Source organism: Castor canadensis, chromosome 6, assembly GCF_047511655.1.
Source record: "Castor canadensis chromosome 6, mCasCan1.hap1v2, whole genome shotgun sequence".
Lineage (NCBI taxonomy): Eukaryota > Metazoa > Chordata > Mammalia > Rodentia > Castoridae > Castor > Castor canadensis.
The window spans coordinates 2,905,686-2,919,981 of NC_133391.1; the positions used below are offsets into that span (position 1 = coordinate 2,905,686).

At 58.9% G+C, this 14,296-nt stretch overlaps 2 protein-coding genes across 14 annotated transcripts in view; one reads left to right on the forward strand and one right to left on the reverse strand.

Moving 5' to 3' along the window:
* The window catches only part of Tnrc18 (trinucleotide repeat containing 18), a 70,672-nt gene extending 64,304 nt beyond the window's left edge, over positions 1-6,368 (reverse strand). For 6 of the 7 annotated variants that reach the window (XM_074075484.1, XM_074075482.1, XM_074075483.1 and 3 more), the window contains exon 1: positions 3,829-4,000. In XM_074075484.1, coding sequence (XP_073931585.1) covers positions 3,829-4,000 — 172 coding nt within the window. Of the gene's footprint in view, positions 1-3,828; positions 4,001-6,254 lie in introns of those variants that run through there. The other variant, XM_074075487.1, reaches the window with a different exon arrangement.
* Positions 2,693-9,183, forward strand: LOC109694865 (uncharacterized). 7 transcript variants are annotated; one of them, XR_012448737.1, is made up of 8 exons: positions 2,734-2,777; positions 2,870-2,964; positions 3,351-3,687; positions 4,883-4,984; positions 5,115-5,199; positions 5,561-6,582; positions 6,716-7,433; positions 7,926-9,183. XR_012448737.1 is itself a non-coding variant. In XM_074075491.1 (7 exons), the coding sequence occupies exons 1-4, from the start codon at positions 3,066-3,068 to the stop codon at positions 5,751-5,753; spliced, it is 1,002 nt and encodes a 333-aa protein (XP_073931592.1). In that variant the 5' UTR covers positions 2,693-3,065; the 3' UTR covers positions 5,754-6,582; positions 6,716-6,889; positions 7,303-7,433; positions 7,926-9,183. The 7 variants fall into 7 exon arrangements, 4 of the variants coding, with proteins under 4 accessions (XP_073931592.1, XP_073931591.1, XP_073931590.1 ...); XM_074075491.1 differs by having other exon boundaries at positions 2,693-3,687; positions 6,716-6,889; positions 7,303-7,433; XM_074075490.1 differs by having other exon boundaries at positions 2,693-3,687; positions 6,716-6,889; positions 7,306-7,433.
* Positions 9,184-14,296: the final 5,113 nt, after the last annotated feature.

The window sequence follows — 14,296 nt, forward strand, 5'->3', positions numbered from 1 at the left end:
GGCTCACACCTGTAATCCCTGCTACTCAGGAGGCAGAGCTCTGGAGGATCCAAGTTCCGAAGTCAGCCAGCACAGGCAACTGGTGGTGTAAACCTGTATTCCCAGTTACACGGAAGTTGAAAGTAGGAGGACTTGGGTTCAAGGCCAGCCCCGGGGGCAAAAATTTGAAACCCTATCAGAAAAATAACAGGACTGGAGAGTGGTTTCAGGGGTAGAGCGCCTGCCTAAAATCGCAAAGCCCTGAGTTCAAGCCCCACTGCTGCCAGGGAATTAAAAAAAAAAAAAACTCTTACATAACCAGGGCAGTAATTCACGGGGGACAGGGACGTGGTTCTGACCTGACGCTATCAGCTAATCTGCAGTCCATATTCTGGTTTGTCAATTGCCTACCTGATGGTACTCTAGCTGGGTGTTACTTGGCCTTTGGCTATTACATTTTTTTTTACTTTCGTTTGATTACAGGCAGTTCTAACCTCTCCTTTGCCTTGCATACCACGGACTTTTTTTCTCTGTCTTGAAGAATCCAGGCCAGTTCTGCGAAATGTCTCTCCTCATTCCTCACCGTGTAAAATTCCAAGCCCTCGTTTACTGGCCTTCAGGGGACGGCAGGATCCACCTGGGCCGCCTCTTCCCTGGCGCCCTCCCTGACGCGCCTGGCTGATCTGCAGCTCGCAGGCTCTCACCCTCCCCACCGCTGTCCCGTGTCGTCGTCACCTTGGCGGCCCTTTTCTGCTCTCCACACGCACAATAGGGACCACTCCATGTGCCCCTCGGGGTCAAGCCCTTTGACCTTACCCCTCACTCTTGGGCCAGTCCAGACCCCTCACGGCCTGTGTGCCCGCTTAGGTTTTTTTTCCTTTCCGTGACTTGTGTGTTTACGGCCTCCTTCCCGTGCTAGAATGTGAGCTCCAACAAGGCCAGAGATTTCTGTCTGTCTGTCTGACCGGCTGGCTACACTTCCAGGCCCGGGAGCGGTGCCTGGCTCACAGGAAACACTTGGAAATTATTTGCTAAGCAAATGAACAAGAGAAGAAAGAAGAAAGGATTGCAAAAAAGAGAAAAAAGTAGGGGGAGGCAGCCAACATGGAGAGCCAGGGAGAACTAGGCCAGATTCCAGAACCTTCCATGGTTGTCTCTGACCAAAGAAGGAAGGGTTCTGGAAATTGTCCTTATCTCCAAAATCCCAGTCCTAACTGATCAATCTCTCTAAATCAGCCGCAGTAGGCTGACAGGCTGGATTCCAGAGATGAACAACATGGGCCTTGTAGACACTCCCCGGTCCCCTACTGTCCACTGGCCGGGCCCAAGTGTAGGGTGCCTCCCTGTCCTGGTCGTGGTCCCCACTCCCATTCAGTGCAGGGTGTGGGAACAAGGACAAAACCCTGCTAATAACAGGCTGTGAGGGAATATTTATAACTGACTGCAGCAATATTCAAAGTTGTAGGACCCAAACCCAATTAGCCAGACACACAGCACAGCAACGGTCCCCTTCATCCGACCCTCACAGCAGCTATCCGGTCCGAGCTCTCAAGGGGAGTTCCCTGGGCCCAGGAGGGACAATGAGTGACCTGTAGACACGGCCAGGTCTCCACCAAACTCTCCACGGGAACCAGTCCAAAGGTAACACCACAGTGCTGTGTGACCCTGGCAAATCGCTCAGCCTCTCTGGGCTTTTCTGTCCAAAAGTAAACAAAGATGGGGCTGAGAAAGCTGGCAAGACCTAAGGAGCTGACAGCCAAAGACAGAAGAGCGTGGTGCCTGGGGGAAGCAGAAATTTAGCACCTGCACCCCACAAAGAAAATGGGGTGGGAGAGGACTGGGTTGAGGAATTTCTAATCAGCCCAGCCTGAACAATTCCTCCTTCACATTGTATTTAATGAGATTAGTGCGGGTTTGGCTCTGGGCGTTGGCCTAGGGTCCAGGAGTGAAGGATTGCAGGCCCCACAATTCTCTCTTGTCCCTCTCAGGTGAGCAAGACATCAGAGGGTGGCAGTGGCCTTCCTGCCATTTCTTCTACGACCTCTGCTGCAGAACAGTCAGGGAAGCTGGACACAGGACTCCACGGCCACCTCCAGCTGGACTTCCTAAGCTGGCCTTCCCATCCACCAAATGGGTGTTAGGTGGTCAGGTTCAACTCAGGCCTGGTGCTTTGTGCACACAGAGGCCACCGGAGGGAAGTGGCTATCTAGCAGCTCCATGAAGACACTGCCAGGCTGGGGACAGGGCACAGGGAAAGCAAAGCCCAGGCAGCCAAGGACACAGGAGCTCATGTCACCACCCTAGGCCACACTAACTAACCCGCTCTGAGAGCCCCCAAAGCCATGCAAACGCACCCCCATCACTGTGGCCACCCAGGGTGTGCACAAGGGGGTGGCCCAGACAGGGCCCTAGTACTCCGGGGCCATCCCCAGTCCTGCCTGGAGGGCGGGGTTCTTAGGTTCCCCCCACCCCACCTCGACCACAAAGTGCCACTCAGGAGAAATCTCTGTCCCTGAAGGAGGAAGGCGACCCCCCCCAGGTTCCAAGGGGCGCAGGCGCGCGCGCGCCCAGGGCGGCGACCCGGTCCTTGCGCCCCCGCCGGCGGGGATCTCCGCTCGCCCCTCCCCCGCCCGGTGCCTCACAAAGGCCCTTTGTCCCGCCGAGTCCCCAGACTCCGGTTCCTGAAAAGTTCCAGCAGGAAAAAAAAAAAAAATCAAAAGAGAGAGACAAAATCAGCGAGCGCGGCCTGGAGGGTTGGGGGGTGACTTCTCCAAGACTCCAAGGACCAGGGGAGCATGGTGGGGGCACCCCGGGGAACTGCAAAAGTCCTAAACTTACGGTTGCAAAAATAATTAAAAAGGTCGATTTTTTTTCCCCCTTCTCCTTTAAGGCCAGATGCAGAAGCAAGCAACAGCCAGGAGAGGAGGAGGAGAAGGAGGAGGAGAAGGGACAGGGCTCCCGAAGCCACCACCGCCACCCACAAAGGTCCCTCCGCTCCCGGCGGCCACCGCTCGGCTGGACCCGGCCAGCTGCTCCCTTCCCCGCGCTGCGCCCTCCCGGTGTCGTCCACGCAGCCCTCTAGAGAAATGGCGAATGCCACCCAGGCCTTCTCCAGAAAGCCACCTCCTCTCTCATGGTTGGATCTCGGGTGTCCCCTCCGCTGGGACCCCGCCGGGCCGATCCGCTCCACGCGCCTCCTGCTTTCCCTACATTGGGGATGGCGGCGACCCCGCCGCGCCGTGCGCCCTCGTTCCGCCAGAGCCAAAGTCCCCTGGGCTGGGATCACCGCCCTCCTATTGGGAAAAGGAAAGCTCCCCAAGGTCCTAGAAGTGGGGGGTGACGAGGGTCACCATAATCCCGCATTTCCCCAGGGCTGGAGAAAGGCCTGCGAGAGTGACGAATCTGGGGACGGAACCCGAGGCCCATCAGACGCAGAGAAAGGCATTTTGGCCAAGAAAAAGATCCGAGCTCCGGGGAGTTTGGAGGCTCCCGGGGACGGGGTGTGGGGGGGACGCTGGTATGTTCTTTCCTCGCTCAGATTTTGCAAACTTCAGTTGTCCAGGATGGGGACCGTCCCCGGGTGGCTCTCATTTCCGCCAACATTAGAGCCTTGGGACGATCGGGAAGGTCCGGGCACCTGGGAGCGAAGCCGAGCACCTCTTCTCTCCAGTGGGACCTCGGGAATGGCCCCTATCCTGGACCCCAAGGGTTTGTTTCCTTGCCTTGGGAGCCCACAACCCCCACCCCCCACCCCACCCCCCGACACAGACCCCGGTGGACCGGCCGTCCAGTCCTGGCCACTTCCCGGGTGACCCTCCCCAAGATCGCGACGCGGCGCGGGACACTTACCCGGGTGCGGGTGGAGGTTGAGGCCGGCCATGTATTTCCCGGGTGGCAGCGGGCCGGGCAAACGTCCGGCAGTGGCCGCACCCACGCGGTGGCTGTCCATGGCCAAGCCGGACAACAGCGGTGGCGGGGGGCCGTGCACGGACCGCTGGGGCCCGAAGTCTCGGCCATCCATCCTCCGCGGGAGTGCCGCGGCCAGCCCCCCCACCCGGCCCCGCGGGCCTCGCTCAGTGGGACTTAAAAGTTCGGCCTCGACGTAGTCCCAGAGTCCTCGGGTGGCGGGGGCTCCGCGGCGGGCATGGCGGCGGCCAGCGGGGCTTGCGCTCGGCGTAGGGCCCGCGGCCCGGGGCGCAGGGACAACCGGTGGTGGGGCCCCTCCGGGTGGCCCGGTGGAGCTGGCGCACACAGTGTCTTGACGGGGGAAGGAGACGAGCCACGGAAAACACAGAGAAGGAAAAAAAAAAAAAGGAAATAATAAAATAACAAATAAACAAGTTTCCCAAAGTCGCTTTCCCCTTTGGGGTCAGGGAGCGCAGATCTGGCAGCCACGAATGAAATCGGGAGTAGCCCCTTTTCGAGAAAAGTCAAAATTCATGTTTCTTCCTCTAATGGCTTCAAGCTCCCAGGGACCCGGGTTCGGGAAAGTGACAGGTGCGCGCCGTGCGCCCCAAGCCGGGACTGTGCCTCGGCGGCCACCGGGCGGATCCTCCCGAAGCTGGAGAAGGATCCACTTGGCCGGCCGCGCCCGGACAGCTTAATACAAACCTTCTTAGTGTTTTCTTCCCAGGGGATCACATGCTCCAGGGTTCAAACCTGTGAAATCTTGCCATGAGCTGCTGGAAAGGTGTCCCTAAACACCAGGTCACTATCAGATCTGCAAAGTTTAATATTTAACCTTTTTGGGCCCTCGCCTCCCTTTCCTGAGTTCGACTTGCCTGAGCTCGCCCTGCTAGCCACCGAAGAAGTGTTTGGTTTGGGGTTTTTTGCTGCTGGATGTTGTTGTTCGGGGTGGGAGGGAGTGAAAAGGGTTTATTTTATTTATTTGTTTGTTTTAAAGAAGCTAGCCCCAATCGGGTCACTGTGAGTTGCAGTCTTGAGCTCCAGGACCCAGAGACGTGGCATTGTCGCCCGAGAACTGGAAAGAAACCTTCAAAACAAGGTTTGCTTTCGTTTTCTAACAGCCGGGCCTGGGAATCCTGGGGCCCGGAGGACATAGCCTGACGCTGAGGATTTGGGGGGGCGTCCGGAGGGAAGTAAGCGGGAATCAAGTTATCTTTCTTCTACCCTAGCTTCTCCATATACACACCCCCAAAATGACCTACAAAAGGAACCGCAGCGCTGGCCGGCCGATGGGGCGCCTCCCCCAGCCGTTGGGTAAATCCTCCTGTAGTTCCAATCTGAAGCTGTCGCTGGCTGATTCCCGTGGGGACAGACAGGACAGGGGTCTTGAAACCCACCCTTCTCTCACTGTCCGCCCGCCCACCTGCCCGCCCGCTCCGCAGAAGCTCAGATTCCTGACCCCGGGAGGCCCGGGCACCCTTGGAACCACCGATCACACCAAAGCCACCCTGCTCCAGGGTGCTCGCCCTGCGCCCCAACTCCGCGCCCAGCACCCGAGCTTCACACCCACCCGGGCCTCCCTTCTCCAGCCTCCGACCCCCCCAACTTTGCGAAGGGCGCCTATTTTAACATGGTTTGGGTTACAAACACCCACTCTTCTTCCCTCCCTTTCCAGCTCGCTCGCATCAGGTTCTGGTTACCAGATCCGCGTTTACTTTGGAAAAAATCTAAGACGTCCACATCCGAGGATACAGACCTCAAGGCGGCGAGGAGCTTCCCGTGATTTAAAAAAAAAGAAAACAATATTCTTAGGGCGCCTTTCTTTTAAAAGCCAGCGCCTAAAGTATGCCCGGGCGCCCCCACTTTAGGGAAGTCGGGATGAAGCCCCCACACCCCCTTTGGAACACCCTGGCAATGGCAGAGAAGCTGGCGTGGCCATCTGCGGGATCCGCTGCGTTCTTTCTACTTTTCTCCCCCTTCTTAAATGCAGTTAAAATGGCTGAATTCCGGCTTTTAATTAAAAACAGCCTATAATCGAAAACGTCTCGGCGTCCCTGGCTTTCCCAGCCGCCTGCCGGGAACCGAACGGGGAACCGACGCCCCTCTGCCAATGTCCTCCGCCTCCCGCAAGCTGGGACAGGCTGGGGGCTACGATGGGGCGCCCGGGGCGCAAACGGCGCGCCCCCAACCCTTCCCCGGGGCGCTCGGTCCCTGCGATCCCTAAGCCTCCCCGATCCCGTGCTGGGGAGCTGGGGAGCTTTGGGGGCCTCCCCCACCCCGTGCACCCGAGGGCCAGGCGGGGTGGGGTTGGGGGAGGCGATCTGCAGAACTTTGGAGACCATCGCGCCCCGCAGGGCCGGCAGGCGTACCTGGCGCGACGGGGCTCCCAGCTCCGGGCTCCGGCAACAGCGACTCCTCCGGTGGTGGCCCCGGCTCCCGGCGCAGCTATGCGCCCTTGCCGCCCGCCATCCCGTGGCCACCTCACACTTTTTGACCGCCTTTCCTTTTTTTGGTAGAAAACCGCTCCCCGGGCCGAGCGCTCGGCGCGCCAACTCCTCCGCCCTCCCGCGGCCCGGCTCCCGCAGCCCCCGGAAAAGCCAGCTTTCCTCGCGCCGAGCTCCCAGCTTTTTAATAAAATCCAGGTAGCGCCGGTTTAAAGAATCCCAAATCTCCATATACAGCCCGGGATTGGAAAAGGTACGTTACACAACCCCCCTTTCAAGTTCCTCTCGCTGGATCTAAAAAAAAAAAAAAAAAAAAAAAAAACAGCGGGGGGGGGGGCTGGGGGAGGGGAGCCCTACCAGGCTAAGAAACACGCATTGTTCCCCAGCGCCCGCCCCCCCTTGGGTCGGCCCCCGTCCGCTGCGGATTGGCCCAGAGCGCTGCCCATCACGCACATGTAAACACCTTGGCCCTCAGCCATTCCTATAAAACCAATTACGGACCTCGGGGCTCCAGCAGTTTCCAGGCTCCCCTCGGCGGGGCTGAATGATCAAAACTGGTGGTGAGAATTTTTCCGAGCCGTTTCTAGGCAGCCCTCCCCCTCCACCAGCTCTGCCCCCCCTTCCTCCTTCTCCTCCCTTTTCCTCCCCCCCCACCCCCTTCCTCCAGCGTCTGGGCTCAGTGATCAAAATAGAGGAAGATGGTTGTCGCCGCAATCCAGGGCTTTGCAAGGCGCGGTTTAATGGGCCGCCTGTCAGCTTCCTGCTAGCAGGAGGAGGTGACAAGCCAAGAGAGCCGGGAAGGGCCTGGAGCCCGGCGGGCTGCACCCTGCGCCCCGAGACGGGGCCCCCCACCTCCCCTGGGGTGCGCCTCTAGAATGCGCGGTGGACAAGGGCTGCTTTTTCCCTTTTTCTTTCTTTTTTTTTTTTTCCTTCCTTTTAAAACAAAGCAGCAATTCATCCCCCTTTCCCCCAGCAGCGCGGTTGGGTGGGATGGGCAGGCGAGAAGCCCGTTTCCCTTGCCCCAGCCTGCGGGTCCCTCCCCTGAAATGCGGTGTCAGATGGTTACTCGTTGATATTTTGGAGAGGCCGCGGCGGCGGGCAGCGGTGAGTCTATAATCTTCTAAAAGGGGTTCCTATAGAAACGCGGCCGGGGCGCGCCCCCCAGCTCCGCCCCAGCCTGGGCTGCAGCGCCCTGCGCCGTGCGCCCCTCCCCAAAGGCCCCTCTTGGCGTGGGCGTCCCCTTTCTCTTCCTTCCACCCCCCCCAAAAAAAAAATCAGAGCAGAAAAAAGGATTAGATCGGCTGAGTGCAAGCTGAATCCTTCTCGATTCTGACATTTCAGCCTATTAGCATTTCTCCACGGGGCCTTCTGAAACCTATTAAAGTGTAATATTAAAAACCTCTTGGCTGGGGGCCTCTCTCGCCTTCCATCCGCCGCGCCCCCTCCAGGGAGGGCGAGACCGGGAAAAAAAAAAAAAATCTGTTGAGCTCAGAGGAAGCAGCAGCCAAGCCCAAAAGTGCTTGGCTGGCCATGGCAGCCTGAGGGGGAGGGGAGCTCCAATCCCCCAGACTTTGTACTTTTATTTTGCGCTTTCAGCAAAATCCTTTCTGGGTTGAGTCTCTGCGAGCTGCCCGCTGCAGATCTTACCAGGCTGGGGGCGCAGGAAGCGCGCGGACCCTGCGAGAGGGAGAAGTCCTAGGGACCCCGCACCCCATCCGCAGCCCCGCAGGCACCCGAGCCCGGCTAGGCTTACCTACCCTCGAAAGGACGCTTGGAAGTATACAAATCCTTGGCGATCCTGCCTTGGAGAACAACCGTGGTGATAAGGTTTTAATTAAAACAGAAGCCCGCTCTTTTCACCCCGCTCTGCGGACTCAGCGTTTTAGCACTGCTCCTATCTTTTTTTTTTTTTTTAAGAAAAATCCATTTTTAAGGGAACTTTACTGGAGGAGAGGAGGGATGAGCTTAGTTAGCGCGCCCATTCGTTCTATTTTCTTCACTTTTAGAAATAAAAGGGAGGGTTCGGGAACGAACTGGGGGTGTCTAATTTAATTCCAGGATAAATTTGAGGGAAAAAAAAAAAGTTCGGGCTCTGGAGAGCAGTTTCAAGTTGCCCTTCTGTAGCTCCTGCGCTGGTTTCTAGGCCGCCCTCTTTTGGAAGCTGGAGCTCCGCAGGGGGAGGAGGGAGAAGTGAGAAGGGGAGAAAAGGAACGAAAATAGCCGGAGCCGAAGGGAACTAGCGGTGGTGGCCGCGCTTGGAGCTGGGCGCACGGGTCTCAGTGGCAACCTGGGCGGCGGGAGGCGCCCGGTGCAGCCCCGGGACAACAAGGAGCAAAGACCGAGAGAGGGGGGTGTTAGAGAAAGGAGGTATTGTGTCTGTGTGCCTTAGGGGAAAGGGGCGGGGGGTGACTGCAGTTGGATCTGCGCGAGGCTGCTGGAAGCCAGGGCAGGAGAAGGGGCTGGGGAGGGGGGCACCGAGCGCCCTTGAGTCTCATCCAGAGGCCTTTGTGGGTTCCAAGTAAACCCTCCCACGCCGGAGTCCCATCGCTTCCCCACCCCCATCTCTCTCCAATATTCGGAGCACAGGCCCTGATTCTCCACCCCCTTATCCCGCCCGGGATCTGGAATGTTTTTCTTATTTTAATATAGCTCAAGAAAAAATATGTATCTTGAGAGAGTTGCAGAATAACGCAAAAGGCTTGCGGGGTGGAAAAAAAAAACAACAAAGGCCTATTTTTATAAATGTTTAATGTTTTCACCCCTGGATGCTCCCAGACGCCGTAATTGTGACGGCGGGGTATGTGTGCCATAAATCATTTAGTTGCTAATAAAAATTCTGCCTATTTGCCCTGGATTTGCCAATGGCGTTTGCATTTTTCAAATGTGCGCCCTGTCGGCGTGGTGAACCAAGCCGGCATTTCATTAGGGCAGCGGTCCGGGTGTAGACGTGGCTCTGCCTCCCCGATGGAATTTGGGCGCCTGGGCCCCCTCTCGTCCCCCCTGCCACCCGCACCCGCTCGAGCCGCCAAGCGGCCCTGCAGACACCCAGTGCGGGGCCTGGGGACGCGGCAGGGCGCACAGGACAGATCCTGCCCGCGCTGCTTCTCCGGGTTGCTTTCATGCGTGGGGCGCGGACCGATCATCAAGGGGCGGCTGGGTGCGCGTCCTGGTCTTTGACCCCTCTCCAGCCCCGCACCCTGGCGTCCCCACAATCGCTGGGTAAACAGCGGCCAGGAGCCATCTTGGGGCGTGGGATGCATCCCAAGAGGAGCGGAGGTTGCTGCCCTGCCCCCTTGGGGACCCCTCTATTTCACGATCACACACGGGGGGTGGGCCTCTGGACAGCCTAGCCTGGCCTCAGGGTCTGGGGAGATGCCCTTTCTCCCATGGTGGACCACACTTAAAAAGATCAGGCGCGCGAGCCTGGCGCTGGAGTGGCAACCGCACAGGCCACACGTCCAGCCGCCATCTTCCGCGCCCTACCCCCACCCCTCGTGCTTGTTTACTCGGCGGGATCGGTGGCCAAAAACTGTGTTGACGCAGTGGGTGTGTGTGTGTGTGTGTGTTTTGTACTGACTGGGCGGAAAATCGGCCGGGGGGTGGAGGAACCTCCACGCAGCCCCAAACCGCAGTTCCCGGAGAAGCCACACAGCCAGGCCGGCCTCCTCCTGGCCCAGTTGTCCATGGCCACCCGGAGCCGCCCCTGCGGAGGCCTTTAGTCTACTCCAAGGCTGCCGGCTCCGTCCTCGGCACCCAGGACACGTCCCGACTGCCAAACTGTGCCTGTTTGTTGTAAAGTCAAAGGACGGACCAACCTTGAGCCCCGCGGCCTCCCCAGCCGCGCCTTTGTCGGCTCGGGTGAACCACGGGCAGGGCCGGCTTGGGGGAGCCCGCGCCTCCTTCACTTCTGCCCAAGTACAAGGTTGAACCCTGTTCCCCCAGAGCCCTGGTGTCGCTGACCGCATGGACACAGTTCTCCCCGTGCTCCTCCCCCGGAAAAAAAAAAAAAAGTATCCCTTCCTTGGAAAGCAAGGAAGCCACCCCCTTGAGCTGTCGCCCTTGAGCCGCCTGTCCCGGGGGGTGGGGTAGGCAAGAATCGAAGCCTCGGGACTCTCTGCCAGCGTCTTGGTGAAGGAGACCCCAAAGGATCGCCGGCATCTCCGGTCCGATCGGAAGGCCGCGGCCGGGTCACCTAAGCGCGGGTTTCCGCAGGTCCTAGATCCGGCATCCCCAGGAGCTCCCGGCCCGGACGCCACTAAAACCCGGAGAGGCAACACCCGGGACAACCATGCTCGACATCTCTCACTACCACTGATCCGGCGGCTGTTCGGCGCCCAGCCGAGGTTCAGCCAGCCCTGCCGAGAGCCTCCCGGACCGGCCAGGAAGACCAAGGACGCGACGCTCGCGCCTCGCACGCCGCGACGACCCGGGCGCACGGCGGGCAGAGCCGGGGCCGCTGTGCCAGGCCGGGCCGCCGCGGATTCCAGCTCCTCCCGGCCCCGCCTCCGACCCTGGCCTCTTCCTCCGGCCCGGGTCGCGTCTTCCATTCCACTGTTTGGCTCTGAGAGGATGAAGATGCGCTTGGGGCCCGCTGCGGTCATAAATCTCCGCGTCTGCCCTCATTCCTGTTGCTCACGCGCTGGTGTCCCCGGCCACGCCAAGTGCCATGCTCTCCTGATCACGGCCTGGGGGACCCCGAGACCGCTCAGGGAATCAAGCCAAGAATTTCCCCGTTCGCCAAAAGAGAGGGGACGGCCTCGCCACTGAATGCCAACCACCATCCATCCCTGCGAATGCCGGACCCCGAGGTGGCCTGGGCCTCGCCGATCTCCGCTTGGGATAGAGGCGCCCGAGCCGGGCACTTCCTTCTAGGAAGGCTTGGTGAGGCTGGTATGGGTGCTCGGTTACTCGCACCATCGAGGGAGCTTCTCAGAACTCAGCGGCCACCCACCTCCGCGGACCCTACCCTAATCCCTGGAGCGCTTTTCGGGCGCACGTAGGACTCTTTTTTTTTTTTTTTTTTTAGGGGTGGGGGGTGGTCAAGAACCGAGCTGGATCACTGCAGGCTCGGTACCCAGAAGAGGGGGCTCATCGGATCCCCACCCCGCGACCCACCTCCCCCTTCTTGCCCAGGACAGACACCTCCCAAAGTTTGCGCAGCGGGGTCGGAGCTCCATGCCCTGGTCCGCCGCCCGCCTAGGTGCGAATACCCCGACCTTCGGACAGGCAGGAAAAGATGGGGCGCGATCTGGTGGCACGATTTTGCCCAAATAGTGGAGGACAGCCCCCAAAGAGGGGGAGCATTGTTAAACGTTCAGTGCCACGAGTTTTTTTGTTTATTTATTTATTTATTTATCTTTTCCAGAGGGGAGAGGGACAAACAGGCCTTCGCACTGGTGTCCCACATCAGCCAAGCAAGCCGTGCGCGCTGGTGCCACCCACCACTGAAAGGCCTTCGTAGGGGGCTTTAGAGGGGACCGTCGCCAAGGGCGGGGAGGGGGGCGCATTCACTCCCTCGTGCCAGATGCCGTGCGAGGAGGGTTGTTTGTTTTTTTTTTTTTGGAGAGGCCGAAGGTTTCCAGCCGGCGCAGAGGAATTTGCGCCGCTGCAGAGTCACATTCCGAGCCAGCGGTCCCCGCGAGGCCCCAGGAAGCGCCTCGGAAAACAAAGCGCTGCGCTTTCAGCCCAAGGTTAAAGTCCACGGCCAGCTTTTTTTTTTTTTTTTTTTCCCCGCCTCGGAATCTAAGAGCGATAGCGTTTCTCCAAATAAACCGCAATAAATCAGCTTCTGGGCCGCCCGCTGAAGAGCTCCGGTGACCTTAGGGAATGTTTCCTGCCAGATCCATCGGAGGACAGTGGAGGAGGGGACCCCATGTTAGACCCCCACCCCCACCCCCTCCAGCGGGGGGAAAAGGGTGGCCAGGGGCAGTGGTGGGGGTTTATTGTGGTTATGCGTACCCAAAGGGAATGGGGGAGCTCGGAGTGGGGGAGTCTGGGGGTGACAGCGATCAGTTGTAGGGGATTGAGATGAGTGGGGGGCTTGGCTTCTCTGCTAAGGGCTGTGTCCAGGGGTTTTCAGAGTCGTGTCTCCCCTCCCGCCCCCCCCCCCCCCCGCACTGTGCCAGGCCCTGGGGAACAAACCACGAGAGACAAACAAGGCCTCTTTGGGGGCCTGAGTCTTTGTCTGGGTGTGACCGGGTGTGCTCCGCAGCCAGTTTGCGGGGTGTGACTAATGCGATTTATGTATGTCGTGCCAGGGTGACTAATGCAGACCTTGGCAGCACGTGTGTTTGGGGCGGGGCGCTGCACCTAGCTGGGGAGTCGGTGCCCCCCAGGGGGCTGAGGATCTGCCTCCCCGCCTCCCTCTCAGCTCCCAGCTCTGGCTAGGCCTCTGCGAGGCTCTCCTGGCAAGCCTGCACTTGCTAAGAACTCAGGAGCAAATTCCAACGCCTGGCCTGGCCCCGCCCCAGAGATGGCCTCCTGGCCTCCGCCTCCCCCAAGCCACGTGGTCCCTCAAATCCAGGCTGCCCCAACCCCCCACGCAGAGCCTCCCAGCCTCTCTCCGGAGGCTCAAAGCAGGCTCAGGCAACCCAGGATCTGGGTCGTGGCCTGCCCATTTAACAGATGAGCCTGGAGATGACAGGCTCACATAGCTCAGAGGTGGCATGGTCAACCCAGATAGGCAGGGTTCTTTGGAAACTATCACACCAGCACCCCCTCTGTTCTGGGTTTTTTTTTTGTTTTTTTTGCTGTGCAGGAGACAATGCCCAGGGTCCCCCACATGCACAGTACCACTGACCTCCCCAGCACGGCTCAAAGGAGATAAATGAGGACTGGCAGAGTGGCTCAAGTGGTAGAGCACCTGCCTAGCAAGTGTGAGCCCTGAGTTCAAATCCCAGTGCTGCCAAAAAAGAAACAGCCTCATCCAAAGAAGATAAATGTCCCAGCCACTCTAACACACCTTCCTGCTGCATCTGCTGCCCTCCCATCAGCCCTGACTCCAGGCACTAGGGACCTTCCTTCCTAACTTGATTGGGGGAGGGTAAGACCATGGAGGTCAGAGGGCAGTGGAAGTCCCTGATTAGGATTGGGGTGGGTAGGGATGGGGTGAGGCCAGGCTGCCCCAGGGCATATTCTACTGGAGTTCATTCAGGAGCCTAGGAGCTCCCATCCTGGTCCACAGACCCTGGGGCAGATGGGGTGTTAGATAGGTTGGGTATGGTGGTGAATGTCTGTAATCCCAGCTACACAGGAGGCATAGACAGGAGGCTCGCCTCCAACCTGGGGGAAAGACGAGACCCTATCTGAAAAATAACTGAAGTGAAAAGGGCAGATGGAGTGACTGAAGTGATAGAGCGCCTGCCTGGCAAGTGCAAGGCCCTGAGTTCAAACTCCAGTGCTGCCAAAAAATACGTATGTATACCGGGGTTAGGGATGGGGTGAGGGCAAAGTGGGGCGCCTGGCTTCCTGTCTCCAGGTTTTCGGACTTGTCACCCACAACTCAGGGAAGTGGGGAACTAAACCAAAGCCACCTCCAGCCAGGCCAGACATGACTCCCAACCGCTCCCTCCTGCAGGCTGGAGCTCCATGGCTTAGGTGACAAGGTGACAAGGAGGGAAGGGACAGCAGCGCCTGACCCTGCCCAAGTCTCCTGGGGGCCACCAGCTCCTGGGTGTTCTCTCTCCTCTCTCTCTCTCTCTCTCTCTCTCTCTCTCTCTCTCTCTGACTCTCACACACACACACAATCTCTATCTCCCTGTTTTCGTCTTTTTCTTTTCCTTTTATCCTTCTTTGGCATTTTCTTTCAAGCTGAAGCTTTGAAAGCTTCCCTCCCGATCTGCGCCATCCGCCCACCCCACCTCAATTTCCAAAGTCAGCGTAAAGTCAAAAACAAAGCCACCCAGATCAAACCTGGCGGCCCCTTCCCGTTCCTGCACTGTCTTCCCGTCTTCTCTGCGTTCACCCAG

What these genes read in the sequence shown, in the direction of transcription:
- LOC109694865 (XM_074075489.1), top strand. Translation starts at nt 3,066, where the DNA reads ATGGCGAATGCCACCCAGGCCTTCTCCAGAAAGCCACCTCCTCTCTCA. An exon ending in CCCTATCCTGGACCCCAAGG is followed by an intron (nt 3,688 to 4,882) that starts GTTTGTTTCCTT and finishes TTTGTTTTAAAG; the next exon opens with AAGCTAGCCCCAATCGGGTC. An exon ending in AAAGAAACCTTCAAAACAAG is followed by an intron (nt 4,985 to 5,114) that starts GTTTGCTTTCGT and finishes CTTCTACCCTAG; the next exon opens with CTTCTCCATATACACACCCC.